The sequence below is a fragment of the Leguminivora glycinivorella genome, chromosome 2 (genome assembly GCF_023078275.1).
Source record: "Leguminivora glycinivorella isolate SPB_JAAS2020 chromosome 2, LegGlyc_1.1, whole genome shotgun sequence".
Taxonomy (NCBI): domain Eukaryota; kingdom Metazoa; phylum Arthropoda; class Insecta; order Lepidoptera; family Tortricidae; genus Leguminivora; species Leguminivora glycinivorella.
This window is the reverse complement of record NC_062972.1, coordinates 12,769,196-12,791,023: the sequence shown is the minus strand read 5'-3', so window position 1 is coordinate 12,791,023 and position 21,828 is coordinate 12,769,196. Positions and strand designations below refer to the sequence as shown.

General features: G+C 38.2%; 1 protein-coding gene and 2 long non-coding RNA genes across 3 annotated transcripts; 2 read left to right on the top strand and 1 right to left on the bottom strand.

Annotated features, from left to right (window-relative positions):
* The first annotated feature begins 129 nt into the window (after positions 1–129).
* On the top strand, positions 130–2,460 carry LOC125237995. Its single transcript, XR_007178400.1, has 2 exons — positions 130–1,001; positions 2,060–2,460. It is a non-coding gene; the product is annotated as an uncharacterized LOC125237995 (long non-coding RNA).
* A 1,853-nt stretch (positions 2,461–4,313) lies between these two features.
* LOC125240637 (protein toll-like) lies at positions 4,314–10,054 on the top strand. The gene is made up of 4 exons (XM_048148633.1): positions 4,314–4,602; positions 6,087–7,296; positions 7,842–8,181; positions 8,290–10,054. Exons 2-4 carry the CDS (start codon positions 6,131–6,133, stop codon positions 9,817–9,819), a joined length of 3,036 nt encoding a protein of 1,011 aa, XP_048004590.1. The 5' UTR covers positions 4,314–4,602; positions 6,087–6,130; the 3' UTR covers positions 9,820–10,054.
* Positions 10,055–14,963: 4,909 nt separating this feature from the next.
* LOC125242327 lies at positions 14,964–17,207 on the bottom strand. The gene is made up of 3 exons (XR_007178846.1): positions 16,336–17,207; positions 16,038–16,226; positions 14,964–15,879 (listed from the first exon to the last, which is right to left on the bottom strand). It is a non-coding gene; the product is annotated as an uncharacterized LOC125242327 (long non-coding RNA).
* Positions 17,208–21,828: the final 4,621 nt, after the last annotated feature.

The following is a 21,828-nucleotide window of genomic DNA, read 5'->3' as shown; positions in this document are numbered from 1 at the left end:
ACATACCCTAATTTTTTCCATTTTTTATTTTTGCACTTTGTTGGCGTGATTGATATACATATTAATACCAAATTTCAGCTTTCTAGTGCTAACGGTTACTGAGATTATCCGCGGACGGACGGACGGACGGACGGACGGACGGACGGACAGACATGGCGAAACTATAAGGGTTCCTAGTTGACTACGGAACCCTAAAAAAGGCAAGCGTAAAAGCACGATCTCTAAGTATGAATATATTCACTTTGTATTAAACGTATAATTATATATTTTTTTATGATTCTGCTAAAATGTTATAGTAAAACATATTCAAATATTAATTTTAAGATTAGTCAACTAATAAATGCAAAATTGAATAATTATAGCAATGGATTCTTTTGCTATGGGTATTGTGGCTATATTAGATTTTTATAAATTTATTCATTAAAGGTAATAGGTACTTGGAGAGTACAGCCCACAACAATAATAGCGGATGAAATAGCGCACCAAAAGTATACTTATGACATCCTGAAGAGAAGAAAATTGTCAGAAGTGTCATATTTAAATCCAATTGCTTGGGTTGGTAGGTTGGTACCTAATATCTACTGTATTGGTATCTAATAAAATGCACATAAAATGTAATATATGTAATATAAGTGGCCATTGTTCTCTTTACACCAGTAAAAGCTATTTTTAAATAATCAAAAAATATTTATGAGCAAATGAGTCAAAACAAAATATCCGTCGATGTCGGGTTTTGTCATATTAGTTCATGAGGTTTTCCCTTCACTCATTATAGTCATTATCTCCGTACAACGTGGAAAAAATAATTATTTTCTAAATTAGCGTCATGGGATTTGTGATAATGGTAATGATAGTCAGCGTTGGGGTGATAACAACTTTCCTGGTTGTTTTTATTACAATTTGTTACGTTATTTGACACCCGGGTGTTAAAATATAATGCGTAATAAATTAGTTTATTAGGGTCTTTCTCATGAACGTTTCTTTTATTTTTATCGGTGTAGGTATAATTTGCGCCGACGCGACGAGGCGTTATTATCACATACTGTGGGCAAAATAACTAACCGTTTGATCACAAATGTAACAATTATGGACTCGGACCCGCGTTGCGGCGGTATTTAAACAGGACATCGCTATACCATGTGTATAGCGCTGTCTCGCTCTTACAGTGGATCCGCGTTCATCTGACGGAATCCTGAAGAATTGTCGAAACGGTAACGAGAAAACAATGGACTTTTAAAATTAAAAAAAAGTTAAACTGAAAATGCATAACGGCCCAGCCACGACATTGGTCTAAGCGCGGCAGCGGCGAGCGGCAGCCATACGTGCGAATGAAAAGTCCCATCGCTGTGTCTCGCTTTAATGTATGGCCGCTGCCCGCCGCTGTCGCGCTTAGAGCAATGTCGTGGCTGAGCCGTAAAGTATGAATTTGTCAGTCATCCAGCATCCTCGATACTAGTCAGCAATGGTGACCACCATTCTGAGAATTTTCTAAAACAAGACACCTCGGAATATAAACAGACTGATCGTTATATTTGCTCTTTATTGTCGATCGAAAAGCGTGATGGCTTTAATTAAATGGTTAGCCCAAATCAAGCGGCTTACATTTGATATATGTAGTTCAGATATTATAGTTCTAGTTTTATTTTATGGTATCTCTGTAATAATACTCCCCATAGTCCCCAAGGGGCCCAAGGTAAAATTGGACCTATGGGCCCATGATAAAACGACCGGGATTTAGTTCCATAATAATACGATAAATACGGTACATTGGGGTAATTTCGAAAGTCACATAAAAATCACCATTAGGTATTTTATCAAGATTATATACCCTTTCGAAATAACCCGAGCATTTCTGTGCTTCAAAATTACCCCAACGCACCCTAATATTATTTTAGGACTCAACGCATGGTTGTGATTTCGATAATGATATAGGCAAAAAAAGCTTATGCGTCCCAGTTTTTGTACGTTAGTTGTTGACAATATTTTAGTGCCTTATTGCTTTATGTTAGTGTTGATAACATTTTATTGTCATTATTTTTTGCGTAATGTAATAAAATAGATACCTACATACAGTGTAAATATTATGTACCCATATTTGTGTATGTGCCTTTGTATGGTTTAAGTTTAAATAGTTAGTACTTTATTAACGCCGTGGCTTGCGAGGGCGACGGTCGCGCGATGGTCGCGCGACGGCGATGCGACGCATACGAAATCAAACCTTATCGATATGGAAGTATGGTATGAGACGCGACGGCGACCGTCGCCCACGCAAGACACGGCGTAGTAGAGTCGTAGAAGGAACGCCGTGCCAGGCAAAGGTTAACATTGTATTAAAGTTAGCAGGTAATACAACCATGAAATGTATTTATTGCGTTAATGGCAGAAGAAAACTTTGAAAGATAAACTGGATAAAATAAAACTTAAATAAAAAATAAATACATAATATTCTACAATACACAATTTGATTTTTATTAGTTCGAAACCTAGTTAGGCAAGCATGGTACAAACTTAGGTATCTCGGTACCTATAAAATCCCCCAATGTAGGTATCTGTAAGTACTTTATTATTACATTGCCTATAATTTAAATATCCATTTAAACTTTCATCTAGAAAATTGTAGAAACATGTAAGTTATACCAAAGACATATGTAACTCCAATACATAATTTGATTTTTATTAGTTCGAAACCTAGTTAGACAGATAAAGTATCTAAGAAAAAATCCCCCAATGTACCTTAAAATTTAAATATCATACAGAAAAAGGTACGGTGAGATGGCGATATACCTTTGGGGGTCGCTCGACTAGATGGCGCTAATATTAATATTTGACATTTTAACACTATCAAGCTAAGAATATTTTATTATGGTCAAAATTGTCAAAACTGAGGTTCAAAAGTTTTAAGCCTGTCGAGAGATGGCAGTCTCTCTATAATACTCGATCCTCTTTGGTTATACTTAACCTCTTTTATGCCTCCTTTTCCAAATGTATTTCGATATTCCTGGTTTTCTATTTTATTTATTGTCGTATTCCACAAACGGCATTAGATATAAAAATCTAAGGTTTATTTGTAGGACTTAGTTTTTATATGTTTTTAATCAAGACTAATCCATTTATTGAAGCTTAGTCCTACTACGTCGTATCTACTATGAAAGCTACAGTTCTGATAACTTCTTGTTTTATGGTACAGGGATCACTTTGAGGCAAAAAGAGTAATAAGTATCTGTATCAGCAAAGTTTGTGTATCTGTTTGTTTGTCCGTCTTTCACGACAAAACGGAGCGACGTGTTGACGTGATTTTTTAAGTGGAGATAGTTGAAGGGATGGAGAGTGACATAGGCTACTTTTTGTCTCTTTCTATCCCCCGACTTCCCTAAAATGGGGGGTGGAAGTTTGTATGGAGCATTCCGCAATTTTCTAATTGAATGCGAGCGAAGACGCGAGCAAAAGCTAGTATAATAATAAATAACTATCAATTACGATAAAGATTCATTTAAATAGCACCCATAGTACAAGCTTTGCTTAGTTTGGGGCTAAGTTGATCTGTGTAAGGTGTCCCCAATATTTATTTATTTATTTATTTATTTATTTATTTATATGCTCAATTGATTACCCTAAGTGCATTTTCAAATTATCCGATCCGATATCGAAAGTCGGAAGGATTTCAAAGGAAAAAATCAAAGATGGCGGCGTAAATATATGGGATATCGGTCCGACATCCGATATCGGATCGGATAATGTGAAAACGCACTAACACAACGCGTAATTGGCCTCGTCCCACAGTTTAAGTTGGGTCGATAAGAATTTCAAAGTTACATGACTTGTTTTTTAACATAAGTAAAAACCCAGCATATACGAGTTTGGAGTAGCAGTGAAATATTTTTTTAATAACGCGAATATTATTGACTTAAGGCAAACTTAATTGTTATTGCCAAAATAAACCAGACAGAACCTCTTAGGTATTTCTACGGAGTTCATACAAATCATAAATAAACGAAATAATATATGTATTAGTCCTATTCTTAAAATATCTTTGTAACATTTTTTGAAATCATTGTTTCTCTCTCTCGTGGCGGAGCAGTCAAGATACTCGTGAACTTGATACGCACGTACAACCTGTATTTTTGTTCACTCATTAAATCTGATACACAATGTCCTATCAATACCGGCAATACCAAGCTATTTGTTGCCGGTGGCCGATTCTGGTACTACAAAATGCGCTTGCGCTTGCGTTCGGGTGGCGCCACGTTCAACTGCTAAAGGCGCGTATCCGTGATCCCCCCTCTGCCGTCCCAATCCTCACCAGCCAGACCTGCCAGACCCAGTACCATTGTCGCGTCGACCCACGCTCCACGCGTCTTCGCGATAAGTTGACACTGTTATCTACGATAGCAGAAACTTTGTCATTGTTTGTATGTGAGTGGAATCTTAATTGGCAGTGATCTCTTTCTACGTGCTCTGTGTTTGGATAGCGATTGGAGACCCGTACGGAATTTGTTAGTGAGAAGAGAGCACGAGAGCGTGACGAGGTCCAAGGAACAATCTCCGGCATAGCAGCTGATTGCGATATTCGCATGACAAGATTGCAGCATTGGAGCGTTGAAGGTGGGTTTACTCTCTGTCATAAATGTCATAATAGTCGCATAACAATCTAAGCGTATTGTGTTTTTAGCAAGAACTTGTTTCCATTTTTAAATAGACTTGAAAATCATAATATTAGATGTATTAGTCAATTGGTAGGTCCGTCAAATCCGCTCTTCAAAATCTAGTATTACGTGGAATCTCCAAAGTAGTATTAACTTTATTAGCGTTTCGTTGCCACCCAACTAATGGGCCCCACCTAGCGTGGTATTTTATTTGGACAGTCGGGTTGCTTGTTTGTGTGCACGATTCGCAGAACCGGTCGACGGTCGAGTGACGTATCTCTTTGCTGTCAGAACGAAAATGTAGTAAGCTTCATAAGATCCATAATGGAGATAATACCTTTTAGATTCGTACAGCGAGTGTCGCTGGCGTCCATCTCAAGAGTCGATTAATATTAGATCCGTAAACATAATGAGAGATACAGCAAGCATTAGTATCTTTCTAAAACTGCATCGAGCGAAGTCGAAAGAAAAAACATGACAGTCTAATAATATTTTTTAATTTAAGAAAAAATAGAACATGTTAACTTAAACACTGTTTTCAAGCTTGAGCGATGATATAATGATAGTCAAGGACGTACATTTGTATAAAACAATGCATTGGTAAATATTTTTGACCTTGTTGTATTTTAATAACCGACATGGATAAAGTACCTATCTATTCGTTGTACATATTACGTAGGTAATATCTTTCATTGGCTGGTATTTACATCCTAGTTTATGGGAAACTTTTCTTTACCTGATTAATCAAATCTTTGGGAAACCCCTTAAATATGACTGTCTCACGAAATAATTAGGATTACATTAGTCAGATACTAATTACCTATGTTTACTAATAGCCCACGTGTTAGATATGAAAAATAGAAACATTGTATATTAATGAGTCTTACTTTCCACCATTAAATCAATACCGACGAATCGCACGATTGATTTAATGATTTTGTTCCTACTTAAACCCATTTTTTTTGCTTTAAAAAGTTAATTTAGTGTTACTGTTTTGTTCCTAGGAACAATGACATTTTCATGGCCAATTTTTGCCGCTTCGGCATCAGTAGAATGGCTACTGGCCAAATATTGGTAACATTTTATTTGATAAAGATACTTCGATGTCCAAAAACAGGATATACCTAATTAAGAAAGTAAAACAGGGATGATAAAAATAGGAATAATTAAGAGCATACCCGTAATTAATGTTTAGTTAAATGGACATAAAACAATAAATATGTATAATGATTATTTAAACTATTCACTATATTTTGTTTTACTTTTTGGAAGCTAGTATTACTTAGGCATTATAACTTAAAAGCAAGTTTTTAGCAATTTGGGAGTTGTAGCATTAAGTCCGTTATTACTGTAGCTAACGGTTATTCTCACAAGTTATCTCTAATACTTAAATATACCTGTTTTTGTGTCCCATTTTAATCAGAAATGTATTTCTTTTTTCAGGACTACGTACGTAATCATGTCGGACACAATATGATAAATATGGGATGATGGACTTGAAAAAGAGTTTAGTGTGTGTGGCGGTATTGCTGACGCTAGCCACGAGTCAGAGCGATGGGCCCTGTCCCTCTGAAGCGTCAGGGGGCACGCAAATTGAGCTGGCGTGCTTTCTTCCGAGTGGTACAGAGATAGAACTCGATTGGCGTGCTCGTAAATATGTCACGCTTGAATGCGATGGTAAAGGCAGCTTCGCATGCGCCGAATTACCGAAAGTATCGCCAAAGTCAGCTCCACCAACAAGGGCCATGCTCAAAAATTGCGATCTACCTGTTAACGAGTCACTCGCGTGCACATTGCAAACACTTGGCGCACCTATTGCCACTTCGCTCACATTGCGTGGTATTGCAGCTAAACATCTTACATTAGATCATGTCCATGGGTTGGTAAACCTATCTACCCTCACGCTAGTGGGCTCAAGTGTTACACATCTACCGACAGCAGCTTTATCGGCTCTGCCAGCATTGCGAAGATTAACAGTGCGTGAAGCAAGCTTGCACCTAACCTCTGATTCTTTGTTGGGAGTTTCGGGACTGGAATATCTTGAACTATCCGCAAGTGATATTAAGCAGCTCAATGCAAGTTTCTTTCGAGGACAGGAGTCGCTACACACTCTTAGTTTATGGGGTAATGAACTACGTGCATTACAGTCTGGCATTTTTGAAGGACTAGATGAGTTAGATACTTTAGATCTGAGTTCTAACCCTTTGCAATCATTGGGTGATGGAGTATTAGAGGCAGCGAAAAACCTGCGGGTTTTGCGACTGGTAGATACAGAACTATCCCAATTAGATGAGCCCTCATTACATAATCTAAACTCGCTTGAGGAATTGATGATACTAGATGGACGAAAACCGTTGAAGATTGGTTCACGCTCATTGGCGCTGCCGAAATTACGCCTGATAGAATTAGAGAGGTGCAAGATATCGGTGCTACCTGGTGATGCTCTCTCTGGCGCGCGTTCACTACGAACGTTATCTTTGTCACACAATGCACTAGAATCGCTACCATCAGAACTACTGCGAGATTCCACGGAGTTGCGCGCACTTAATCTTAGCCATAACGCCCTAAAATCTTTGACGCCGGCACTGTTTCAGCCGCTTTGGCACCTGGAAGAGCTTAACCTCGATAACAACCAACTTGAAGAATTCTCAGAGTAAGTAATCATTGATATTCATTTTAAGTATTATATTTACTGTAACCATTGCGGTTGTATGTAATATTAAAACTTTCTTTATTTTAAATAAAACATATTAGGTAGGTTAATACGTTTCTAATTTAATTGCCCGTGTGGTGACGGGTTAAGAATTTCACCACCCCCTTTCTTCCCGTGGGTGTCGTAGAAGGCGTTTTACTGTTGGATATGGGTTAAATTGTGGCGTAGGCGAGAGGCTGGCAACCTGTCACTGCAATGTCACAGTTTCGTTTTCTTTCAACCCCTTATTTGCCAAGAGTGGCACTGAAACCTGAGTAGTTTCATGTGCTCTGCCTACCCCTTCATGGGACACAGGCGTGATTGTATGTATATATGTAATTTAATTAAATGTTACTGGACTCACTTTACGAATATGGAAGTTTGACTAAGTGAAAACATAACGGTCGCGATTATAAAGCTACTAGAAAACCTAACTTATACATAGGTATCACTAATAAGGTATTCTACTTGAATGATCAGTTCAATGACCGTTACTTTATTTGCAGTGATATGTTCGAGACTCTAGGCGTGTTGCGTTCACTGTCGGCTCGCAACAATCGCTTGCGCACGCTGTCACCCACTGCGTTCCGAGGTGCACGCTCGCTGCAGTATTTAGATTTATCTCACAATGAGCTAACTTTGCGGTCTGCTGACACCATAGAAACGCCGATAGACGGCTACATGGACTTTACGGACGGCCGATCATCGCCCATGGCTGAGCTAATAGCAATGCAGTATTTGGATCTCGGACACAATCAAATCCAAGATGTGTTTTATGATTGGCGTAACGTCATGTTAAATTTAAAACTGCTCAATTTAACAAACAACCGCATCGAGTTTCTGGAGGTGAGCATCACTTATTTATTTGTAATACTAACACGTCTTTATTAATTCATATCTCTTGTAATATCTTTATAATAATAAATATTTAAAAATATTTGTTTTTTTTTTCAGAACCCGGACATAAACTTCCTCAGTATTGACGCCATAGTAGACTTCAGATATAATCAAATAACCACGATTCAAGTATCAGAAAGAGAGCTAGAGGCCCGCGCAGATGATGGTGAAAGTTATGCAGGAAGTGGTCGTTTGTTAGTAGATGGGAACCCCTTCAATTGTGACTGTTTTACGTTCTCGCTATTGCGATTTCTCAACAGCCCCAGTTATGAGCATATATTCCCAGTACTGACGATTGATGATGCCATTTGTGCCTCACCACCTGCACTAGCAAATATCACAGTTCGTGCGGTGCCACTAGCAAAACTAACGTGTGAGTTGCCACCGCCTAAGTGCCCAGATAATTGCAACTGCACCTTACATCCTGCTGAGCAAGCGATCAAGATTGACTGTATGGAACCACCTTTAAATGTCCCTGCACCGTATGAATTTGGATTTGGACTCAATCGCACAGTTCTGCGTCTACAAAATGCGCCGCCGTCCCTCAATATATCGCTGCCAGTGCACGAACTCGTACTTTCTGGGCTCAATCTAAAGGCGCCTCCTCCAGGACCTGCTCCACCCGAGCTTAAATTACTTGATCTCACCAATAACCTACTGACAGAGGTGCCACCGGCATCGGGCTACAAGCTACGCCTAGCCCGCAACCCTATCGCATGTGATTGTGCACACTCTGATGATCTAGTAGCTCTACATAAATCAACAGACCGCGTATGGGATTATAATATTACCACATGCGCTCACGGCGGTCTCTTGCAACTTAACTCTGACGCAAATTTATTATGCGCCAGAACTAAAGCAGCATGGGCTGCAGGAATAGGCGGAACATTGGCATTGCTAGGTGTGCTAGCTACCGTTTTAGCAGTTCTATGGTTACGGTACCAGAACGAGATCAAGGTGTACCTTTTCGCACGCGGCTGGTGTGGCTGCCTTACACGATCGGGTAAAGAAGCTCCTGCCAAGTACGATGCGTTCTTGTCATTTTCACACAAGGATGAAGAAACAGTGGTGCATAAGTTAATACCAGAGCTGGAGAGAAGAGGTTATCGGCTTTGCGTACACTACCGAGACTGGGCGCCGGGCGAGTCTATTGCGGAGCATGTGTCCCGTTCGGTGCTTGAGGCCAGGCGCACATTGGTAGTGGCATCGCCTGGCTTTTTGAGCTCTGAATGGGCTAGAGCAGAGTTCCGGGCAGCACACGCACGTGCGCTTAGAGAGGGTCGTGCTCGTGTGATAGTTATTTTGCTTGGAGAATTGCCAGCACCCGATCCTAATGCTCAAGAAGATGATTTGCGCACCTACCTCCGAACGAACACGTATCTAAAATGGGGTGACCCATGGTTTTGGCAGAAGTTACAGTACGCATTGCCCCATCGCCCTCTTGGAGACCTTAAAGAAGTCCTACCACTTCCACCAGGGACTATCTCAGCTGATGCCCTTCGTGCTGCATTGGCGGTACATATAGAACCTAAAGATAAGTTATCAAATGGATTTCAACCACGACTTTTGCCTCCACCAGCATTATAGCGACTAGTGTGAAGTGTCAGAGTGAATAAAAGGACTATATATGAAGTGGACGTATGTATTATTAGTTTCTAAAAAAAATCTAAATGCTTTATCGGCATTCTTTATTCTTAAGTAATAGGTAACACTGATAACGGGTGAAAGTGTAGCTGATAATCAGACATTCTAGTCAAGAATCTGTTAATCTAAGTGCACATCATTGTACTATGATATTAAACGTAATCTCCTTTTTTTTATATTTAAATGTTTTTCAAATGCTGACTCCTCTCAACTGTCCTTTTCTATACAATGATGTTATCTCGCTCACACGCTACCTTCGGCTCGCTTGAACTAGCTGTTGATTCTTTTGGATTAACGGAATGGAGTTAGTTTGTGGCACAGCCGCAGATATTCCAGAGCCCTGTGCGGCACAGGAAACATATCTGTAAATGAAATAAATAATGATCAAAAAATATTTGTTCAATTAACAACAGTTTGCATAGGTAGTGGTAGTAGAAATTGATACCAGTAGAAAAGGGAAGGATCTCAGGAAGGTTTTAGCCGTTTTTATCAATCTTCATTGCCGAATATAGACATTTGGCAATGAAGATTGATAAAAACCTACACATAGCTACAAGCTTGGATAGGAGGAGTGGATAGGTTGATTTGATTAAAATAGACCTTTTAATATGAAATATACATTCATAAATGAATAAACTTTAATCGACGTAATAAAAATCGACATCTAGGTGACAAGTTGCCGTAACAAGTCACTTTTGTATTAAACCAAAGAGGATCGAGTATTATAGAGAGTTACTGTCAAAGTAAAATGTGTAATCACAGTGCATAGACTGCCATCTCTCGACACAAGCTTAAAACTTTTGAACCTCAGTTTTGACAATTTGGCCAATATTGTTAGCTTGATATGTGTTAAAATGTCAAATATTAATATTAGCGCCATCTAGCCGAGCGTTCCCCGAAGGTGTAACGTCATCTAGGCCACCGTACCTTTTTCTCTAGGGCTTTGAGGTACATTTTTTTCTTAGACTTTAGCCGTCTATACGGAGTTACATATTAACCCCTCGTATGCGGCCTGTCTATTTTGATCATTGAAAATATGACCTTGACATATAAAACAATATGTTAAAATTCCCACTCACGGATCCGTGTCTAAGCATACGAAGGGTTAAGTCTTTGCTTAAACTTACATTCAGCGCCATCTCATGACAAGCTAGCGAACTAGCTTGACACTGATTCGACTAAGAGGATTGCGAAGTGTAATGTGGTGCTGTTTACCGCCGCCTTCACTAGATGGCGCTAGTAGTCCATATAAAGTTGGCGATGACTAGTTAGGAATTTAATCTAGGTGGCGCTACTAGAAACTTATTGTAATAGTAAAACTTTTTTGTGCATTCAGTCTAGCATTTATTTCTGTTCTTGCCAATGTACCTCTAAACTAGCTTCGCGCGGGCAATAAACTTATCCATAATTACCTATAAACTTTCGTTTTCGAATTACTCTATCTCACTACTACCTAATTATTATTTTTAATAGATATTAAAAAGAACCGCATCATAATTTTAGGATATCTGCTTATTTTAGTCTGCTGATAGCTGCCAATACTAAATGTTGTCTTTGTGAATGCTTCGGTCAAAAACGTAGGTACGTTTCAAATATTTAAATGGTAGTGGGAATGGGAATGTGGCACTTTAGGTAGGTATACTAGGTATGGTCAGATAAAACTTAGGATTCGTATAATTACATATATATTAACGTTACATACAATATTACAACTTCAATAAATATTTACTATCTTAGTTGAAATGATTGAACCTAGATATCTATATAGGTTCATCTATCAGGTAGGCTGTTCTAAGTAGGTACCTACCCACTGAGCATGAAACTTACAATAACTTGCAGTAAGTTTACATACCTCACATTTGTAAGTTTAGAATGTAAGGTCGGAGAAATATGACAACAACATTCAACTTATTGGTAATTTGAAACTTTCAGAAAATTAGTAGTGCTATATTATTGTAACATGACAAATGAAAACTAATATTATAATATTGCAAGGATGTTTTGATTACAAGTTATTTAAATGTTCATTTATTACATTGCTGCAACAAGGTATTAGCTATATTACATATGCAACGTTACAGCAACATTAACTTTTAAACATCAAGTTTTCAATGTTACTTTGTCTAAACTTAAAGTTTCCCAAATGTTCAAAATCAATATTACTGCAACTGACCACTTGAAATATTGGTTTTATGCAGTTGCTGCAATATCACAAATTAAGATTTACTTCAATAAAACCTTTTGATATAACCGGTATATTTATTTTGTAACATTACAGGTAATTATAAATACAATGTCACGGCAATTGTTTTTTTTAAGAATTAATTTCTCAATGTTGCACCAATTTTAAATAATAACGTTTATTAAACATTTAACATCAATATTGCAGTCATTGACCGTTTTAAATATATTTTTTATAATTTTGCTGCGTTATCACAAATTGATATTTCCTTTAATTAATCTATTTTAGAATCTATAAATATTACCCGTATCAAAATAGCATAACATCAGGGCAAATTATAAACACAATAGATGTTTTGAGCTATACCTATTAGATTTTTCAGATTGTTTTTTTACTGCTCGGTGGGTAGGTATTAGTGCGTTTTCACAATATCCGATTCGATATCGGATGTCGGACCGATATCCCATACATTACCGGCGCCATCTTGGATTTTTCTATTGAAATCCTTCCGACATCCGATATCGGATCGGATAATGTGAAAACGGTCTTAGGGTAAGTTACATCAAGGACGAATTTCATTTCAAACCCCTACACCTTTTGAAAGACCTATGTTGGATATCCAACGACTCCATCACGAACCACTCAATAGATTCATCCCCAGCAGCATGCAGTTTATTACTTTCCATTAAAATCCTTCCGACATCCGATATTCGGATCGGATAATGTGAAAACGGCCTTACGTGTGCACCCTGGCAGGCATTAGTATGGTCGAGCGATGAACGATGTTGATGTTTTATCTTATCATTTATCGGGCGACCATACTTGCCTCCCTGATACGTAGCATAAAGTTTCCCAAATGTTCAAAATCAATATTACTGCAATTGACCACTTGAAATATTGGTTTTATGTAGTTGCTGCAATATCACAAATTAAGATTTACTTCAATAAAACCTTTTGATATAACCGGTATATTTATTTTGTAACATTACAGGTAATTATAAATACAATGTCACGGCAATTGTTTTTTTTAAGAATTAATTTCTCAATGTTGCACCAATTTTAAATAATAACGTTTATTAAACATTTAACATCAATATTGCAGTCATTGACCGTTTTAAATATATTTTTTATAATTTTGCTGCGTTATCACAAATTGATATTTCCTTTAATGAATCTATTTTAGAATCTATAAATATTACCCGTATCAAAATAGCATAACATCAGGGCAAATTATAAACACAATAGATGTTTTGAGCTATACCTATTAGATTTTTCAGATTGTTTTTTTACTGCTCGGTGGGTAGGTATTAGTGCGTTTTCACAATATCCGATCCGATATCGGATGTCGGACCGATATCCCATACATTACCGGCGCCATCTTGGATTTTTTCTATTGAAATCCTTCCGACATCCGATATCGGATCGGATAATGTGAAAACGGTCTTAGGGTAAGTTACATCAAGGACGAATTTCATTTCAAACCCCTACACCTTTTGAAAGACCTATGTTGGATATCCAACGACTCCATCACGAACCACTCAATAGATTCATCCCCAGCATGCAGTTTACTTTCCATTAAAATCCTTCCGACATCCGATATTCGGATCGGATAATGTGAAAACGGCCTTAGTGACCGGCGACACCAGAGCGTCGCGTGTCTCGGGGCGCGCAACGGGCGTCCGCGCCACGCCGCCTCAGTGTAATTCAAAAAACGTCTCCTCAGTACATTTTGTATAGGAAGGACGTAAGGCAGCGTTCCCACTTATGCGTCGCGTGTCTCGGGGCGCGCAAAGGGCGTCCGCGCCACGCCACCTGAGTGTAATTCAAAAAGCGTCTCCTCAGTACATTTTGTATAGGAAGGACGTAAGGCGCGCCGCCAAGCGGCGCGGCGCGCGCCCCGCCGCCGCCACGCCACCTGGGGCGCGTCTTACGTCTTTCCTATACAAAATGTACTGAGGAGGCGTTTTTTGAATTACACTGAAGCGGCGTGGCGCGGACGCCCGTTGCGCGCCCCGAGACACGCGACGCTCTGGTGTGGCCGGTCACTAAGACGCGCCCCCGGTTGCGTGGCGGCGGCGTGGCGCGCGCCGCGCCGCTTGGCGGCGCGCCTTACGTCCTTCCTATACAAAATGTACTGAGGAGACGCTTTTTGAATTACACTCAGGTGGCGTGGCGCCGACGTCCGTTGCGCGCCCCGAGACACGCGACGCTCTGATGTGGCCGGTGCCTTACGTGTGCACCCTGGCAGGCATTAGTATGGTCGAGCGATGAACGATGTTGATGTTTTATCTTATCATTTATCGGGCGACCATACTTGCCTCCCTGATACGTAGCGGCGTGTGCATCAGTGGGTTCGGGCCAAGCCACGTACATACCACATAATATTGTATCGTCACTACTTTAAAAAAAAACTTGTATCTTCGTCTGTCAATGAAAAGAAAATTGTATTAAGTATGTATGGAATGCATATAGACTTACTGTGTTTTAACTTTGAGAAGCAGGGTGAGATACGAGATTTTTTCAAAGTAGTGACGATATATTATATTGTGGAACTGGTAAAGCTAGGAACATATTATGGGTCTCGACCGCGGACGCGATCTGGATAATGATTATACACTGAATTGTGCAAACTATCGATTGTCGGTCATGCACGTGCAATCGCAGACGTCCGCGCAATATATTCCTAGCTTCATTGTGTGATAGCGTTCCCTTAAGGGCCACTTATACCACCCGCTTAACTCAAGGTTAGTGGACTGTCAAATTCCATATAAAATGGTGGGTTAACCTCGGATTTTCGGTGGTGCAAGTGACCCTTACTGTCATTTAGGTTCAGGTTCCCAATAGTTGGTACTCTTATAAGATGGTGAAGGGTACCGTTTAGGCCTGGCTAATCAGAACAACAACAGCGTTTCCAATAGGATTTATTAAGACAACACAGAGCTATACACAAGTTTAGACGTTTAGAATCTGAATTTATATTTTCGTTAGTCAGACACACAAACACTGCTTATTCAACAACAACTACGAACAATATATTTAATCTTATAATTAAATCTTAAAACCCTAAAGACTAAAACTAACACAAGCAGGTTATAACTAAATATAAAAAACCCCCTCAGATCCCCTGCCTCCGGCATAGACCCAAGAATGCTTGCGGCGTTTCCCCTTTGCACCGCCAGACTCAACCTCTGAGCAAAGAAGGAACCCGCTATTTGGTCCCCCGAGAAGGCGTTCCGACACCTTTTTAATAAAATTTTTGGACAAGTTTAGAAAAATAGTCTTTATGTATTAATGTGGTCTAGTAACACTAATGCCATAGGTGAGTGGTATATCTTGTACACTGTCTTTGCTTACACTGAACTGCACTTTCACTATTTGACGCGATGGTAGCGGGTGTACCAAAGACAGTATTATAGTTGAGATTTTATTTGTTGAATTTATTTAGTCTTCACATTAACAACTCTTTCTCTAAGGCCCACATGCCCTCTCCTGTTCTTCGATGGCCCATTGTTGGTTTTTATTTGCATATTATTCCCATAATCACAGGACACGGCAAGGAAGTGAAGAAGTGGCAGCATGGGCACACATTGGGCAGACACAATAACATCTCTGACAAAGACCACTGCAGGCTAGCATGCACCGGGCCCAGGATTGAGTGGCGTGAAGAGCACTGGTAAAGAATGGCCTCATTCGTCATGTCCCTCAGCCACAAGGATACAACAAAGAAGAGAATTATTCTTCTAAAATTTACTTCTGCAGCTCATTAATTTCCATTTTCGACTCTGCTACTTTTTCAACCGGCCGCTTACATTTTGGTTTACCTATAACAAAGTAATGTTTTAGAATAGTACTGCATAAAAACAAAAAAAAAATTGTTCACAAATTTTTCTAAGTCCTTTTGCTATACTCTGACCGTGTATAATAATACATTTATTGAGAAACAAATGTCAGTGTTTATCATATAAAAAAATGCCCTCACCATGATTTGAGCCTGAAGCCTTAATTAAGCACAGGGTCACTACACTGCCGAGACATGTCATATTAACAAATAACAACCGCTACATGAAGCAGAATATTTTCTTGTTCTCAATGAGGCCGGCTGCCTTAAGACCATATTGTCACAGTCTTAACATGCTTCCCTCAAATCCTCAATCATTCTGTGAATCCACTGCAAAATAGAAGAGGTAGTTTGATTAACAATATTATATTAATTAAACCTGAAGTTTGGCAATATGCGTACAATTCATACTAGAAGAAAGAATATGTTTCATACGTACATAAGGTATTCTTTGGAGGACAAACAGGTGTTTTTTTTAGCTTAAGAATAGTGAAAAAACCAATTATGTACAATAATATAAATTGTAAATAATGTCAAAGAAAAGATTCTGACATTATTTCAGTGTTGCCAGGTCCAATTTGAATAAAATCAGAAGACACGTGTCCTAAAAATCAGGAGACATAAATAATTCGTCACTACTTTAAAAAAAAACTCATATCTTCGTCTATCAATGAAAAGAAAATTGTAGTAAGTATGTATGGAATGCATATAGACTTACTGCGTTTTAACTTTGAGGAACAGCGTGAGATACGAAATTTTTTAAAAGTAGTGACGAATTGGCTCGAAAGTCATAGATTGATAAAGCCTGAGAGCCTAATAAAGAGAGAAATATAATATGAGAACTATTCTTCATACTAAACTGCAATGTCACCCCATACATCAGAATAAACAGCGCCCTCTTGACAATAATAGTCATATATTTCTGGTCAGGCTTTAGTATTATTATTCGATAACTTTATTTTCACAATTATTTGCAACATTTACATTAATAAAATTATTTAAAGAAAATTATGGCCAAGCAAATACTGTCGTTTAAAAAAGGCGCCTAATTCAAATTTTCTATGGCACAATAAACCTTCGCCCATGTTTCAAATTTGGCGCTTATTTTAGTATTTCGTAGTCAACTAGGAATCCTTATAGTTTCGCCATATTTGTCTGTCTGTCTGTCCATCCGCCCGTCCGTCCTGGACTGGAAACCGCTGAAATTTGCTTTTGCTGAGATGCAAAAATAAAAAGTGGAAAAAATAAATAATAATATAATATAATAAGTTTTATTAGGGTTCGGTTGCAATCTGTCATTTTTACCAGTAAAAGATAGGGTCTAAATAGCCATGAAAAAATAATGCCATGACATGAGGTGGGGTCCGTAGCCGTACCCTTCCATTCGATCTTGAAAGTCATTTTTTTTAGTTTTTCGTAAATAACTCGTAAACGGTGGCCCACAACAAAAAAATATGTTGAACAAAAACTATCTACATAAAATTTTCTACAAGAAAGGTTGTGTACGTTTTTTGGATAGGATCAATATATAAATGGATAATTTAGTAAGAAAGTTTTTTTAATCGATTACATGCTCCGTTTTTCGTCAATACCTCGTAAACGGTGGCCCACAGCAAAAAAATATGTTAAACAGATAATATCTACATAAAATTTCCTATAAGAAATGTTATATAGGTTTTTACGCTAGGATAATTTTTTTAGTTGGAAAGTATTTTTAAATAGATTACATGGGCCGTTTTTTGTTGATAACTCAAAAACGGTGGCTCACAGCCAAAAATAATGTTACACAGAATTAATCTACATAATATTAAAAAAGTTTATGTAGATTAATTCTGTATAACATTATTCTTGGCAGTGAGGACCCTGGGAAATTTTTGACGCCGCCTTTTTTTTTTTTCAAAATGGCCGACTTTACGTAGAGTGCTCAAATTTTGGTCGTTGAATCTCTTAGCGGCCTTGATTCGAATGAAATTAAAAAAAAATTAAAAATGCTACGAGTGTGAGAAAATTGGCCACTTTTATTTTGTATGGCAACTTTTAAACCGTAAGAGATAGCCGGGGGTGCTCGACCAAATGTCATACAGGTCTCGGAGTAGAAAAAAGTTGCATTAAAAAAAAAATCAAAATGGCCGACCTTTTTTTTTAATAATTTCAAAATGGTCCTAGTGCGCTGAGATTTGGCACACGGGTGGAAGGTTGCCTCAAAATTTATATTCAAAAAGAAAATCTTGAAAAATTCAAAATGGCGGCCTTTGAGGGCTAATTGAAATTTGTATGGAGGTTTGTCTTTTAATTACCACAGGTCCGTAACGGTACAAAGAAGTGAAAAGTGCTAAAACAAATGTTATACAGTCACCTCAGGTCCACTAAATAGCATTTTTAAAAAATCAAAATGGCCGACTTTTTTTTTTGAAAAATTTCAAAATGGTCCGAGCGCACTGAAACTTGGCAGATGCGTGTACAGTCGCCCAAAGATTAGTATACAAAAACAAAATTTTGAAAAATTCAAAATGGTGGCCTTTGAAGACTGATTGAAATTTGTATGGAGGTTTTTTTAATCCCCATAGCTCCGTAACGGTAGGAAAAAGGTTAAAAGTACTTAAACTAATGTTGTATGTAGTTAGTTATCTGAGGTCCATCGAATAGCATTTAAAAAATTTCAAAATGGCCGACTTTGAATTGTTATTTTTTTATCTTCGGTCCGAGCGCGCTAAAATTTTTCACGTGGTAAGAACGGGGTCCAAAAATAGGAATGAGAAAAAATTTTTTTGGAAAAATCAAATGCCCTCGGGCCCCGCGCACCTTTAAAAAACTAGTCCATTTATATATTGATCCTATCGAAAAAACGTACATAACCTTTCTTGTAGGAAATTTTATATAGATATTTTCTGTTTAACATATTTTTTTGCTATGGGCCACCGTTTACGAGTTATTTACGAAAAACTAAAAAATTGACTTTCAAGATCGAATGGCAGGGTACGTCATGGCACCCACCCACCCACCTCATGTCATGGCATTATTTTTTCATGGCTATTTAGACCCTCATGTTTTACTGGTAAAAATGACAGATTGCCTCAAGAACCTTTTTTGGATTTTTTTACCACTTTGCACGGTTCTGGCGCGGTGAAGAACCCGGCCAAATTATCTGGCATGAACACTATACGACTTCTGAGGAACTCTACTTTCACTTTTTAATAATTCCAGGTTGCCTCAAACACCTTTTTTGGGCCCAAAAAATTAAATCTTTAATTCATAGCTCGATAAAGCCCCACTCCCCAGCTGCCAGACTTGCAGACCTGATGTGGGTTATGATTGGAGAAGCATCTGAGCACCTTTCCAGGTTGCCTCAAGGACCTGCTCAAAAATCCTGCCAGCTCTTGGACCAAAACGCAAACTGTGGGATGTTTTATCTCGCAGTTAATTTATTTATTGATTAGCTATACTTTAGTTAGACATTGTTAAACAGACCCTAAATATTTTTAACGTCGTCAAAAGATTTTAACAGTGTATTCCTGACCACTTTTAGAGACTATATTGTCATGTACCTACTTATACTTTTTTGGACATCGCTTAGCTTCAGAGTTACTATCAATTGAAAAAAAATCTAATTGTTAGGCTTCCCACAGACAGTCTTAAAAATTCATAATCTTAAAAAAAACTTGTATGCAATCTGACAGTTCAAACTGACACTGACAAGACACTGACAGATCTGTCAGTGTCAATTGCATACAAATTTTTTTAAGATTATGAATTTTTAAGACTGTCTGTGGGAAGCCTTACTCAGTAAAAAAGATCTTTTTAAGGGAGTTGATGCCACTATGGAGATTAGTTTCACTGAGGTTTCACTATCCTCATTGATAAATGTCAAAAAGTGAAAAGTAAAATCTTTCAAGAATTATGTTTTTAGAAAAAAAAGTTAAAACTCGTTTTAAGAATTATGTTTTTAGAAAAAAAAAGTTAAAACTCGTTTCAAGAAAAACGAGAAGCGAATTATATTATGCTGGGTCGAAACTTCGAAGCACGATTTTGTACTGAAAAACGTCATAAGTATAGTATATTCAAACTTGCATTATCATTTAATACATTATAATTATTTTATTTGAGATGCTTTTACACTTTTACTCCGTGTTGAAAATAAATCACAATAAATATTAAAAGATAAACATTAAAACATACAAAATAATATTTGTCAGTAATTTCTAAATCCTTCATTGATCATTTCACGTAAATTAATATTTTCTTCTTTGAATACCTACACTTATAAATTATATGCCAGAGACTAATTACTAAGGGGGGTTTCTTATTAAATACAACTTATATGTATATACCCGTCCTAGCGAAATCACGATATGCATTTTCGCCACTGACGGTGACGCAACTAAATAATATTATTATGAAAGTTACGGGCTCTGAATATTATAAATATAATTTTCCCTCTGTTTCTGAGAACGGTTTTAGAGTTGGCAACCCCGGACCGCGACGCGCCGCGAGCGACTGAAGGACTTGTATCCATGGTCTGGAAATAAATTAAAAAAAAAACGGCGGACGCCAATGCCGCCATCTTCTATCGTGTCGTGCGTGCTGTGCTGCTGTGTGAACTTGGAAATAAATCCGCTAGCTGAAGCTAGCTGACCGGATCGGAAAAATGGTGAGATTTGCTATTTAATTACCCATTTACAGCCTATGTGGCAGTTAACTATTCGATAGCTTATTGAGTTTATTGTGGGACTAGGTTGGTTTCTGGCGTTCCCACTTAAGCGTTGCGTGTCTCGGGGCGCGCACTGAATCGGCGTGAATCCCCAAGATATCATATTACAGAAAAAAGGCTCGCCACCGGACTACCGACATGGCGCATTACGCGATTTATTTTAAACATTCTAATTCAATATAATTTTTCACTGTGTTCAGGTTCAGGGTTCTTTTTGTTGCCCCATGCCCCATCATCTGCCGCCATCCTGGACAAGTCGGCGATCAATAACAGGACCCGGCCTGCGAGCAATGGCCAATGAAGTCTATCCCAGTGCCACGTCATCAAGTCATCACGCAGTCGTCGGGTGCAAATGACGCGGCGGATCTTTCTCAAGCTTAGAAAGGTAGTTGTGCATTTATACGTCTATTTTGATTCCCTTTTCGACTGTCAAATTCCATATGAAATGGTGGGTTAGCCTCGGGTTAACCCTCCATTTTCGGTGGTGCAAGTGACCCTTAGGTATGTAGTCAGTTGTGATTGCTTGATATTACAACTTGACAATAAAAAGCCGTCGAGAGTACAATATTTGTATCTTATCTACAACATTTATATTTGTATTTTATTGTGTACCAAGTATAAAAACGTCACGTAAATAATCCAAAATGACCCTTTGATAGTCCGAACTCAGCTTAATTAACCTAAGAGATGTGTAGCGTTTGCGTAGCATTTGATATTTGGGTGCATTTAATTGCAAATTATTTGTGTGTGTTCATAAATATTCCTGGGTTTTCTCATTAACTGTTTCTGCACCTCCCTCCCTGTTATTTGCACTTGTTTTATATAGCCCACGTACCGGACATTTCAGATGGTTGTGGCCCAGAGCCCCGCTACTTCGTGCCAGGCCATTCTCCAACTGCAGATCCATGTGTCATCGCGACAGTGCACTCACTCACCTTGTTTGGCCCGATGGAATTTGGTTAGCTTGCACATTTTACCCTTCTCTTCATTTATTTATTTCTGTATTTTTATTCAGTAAATACAAAATGTCGGACAATGACAGTAGTGATAACGAGAGCAAGGAGATTGACAAAGCAAAACTTAAATAAAAATTGCCTTTAAAAATAATCTGCCATATTTTTAAACCCAATTTCTATTTAAGAAGTCTCATTGAAATTTATAATGATCATATGAGTTGACCTTGATGTCAGTCGACACGTTTTCATTTAATTTCCATATCAGCAA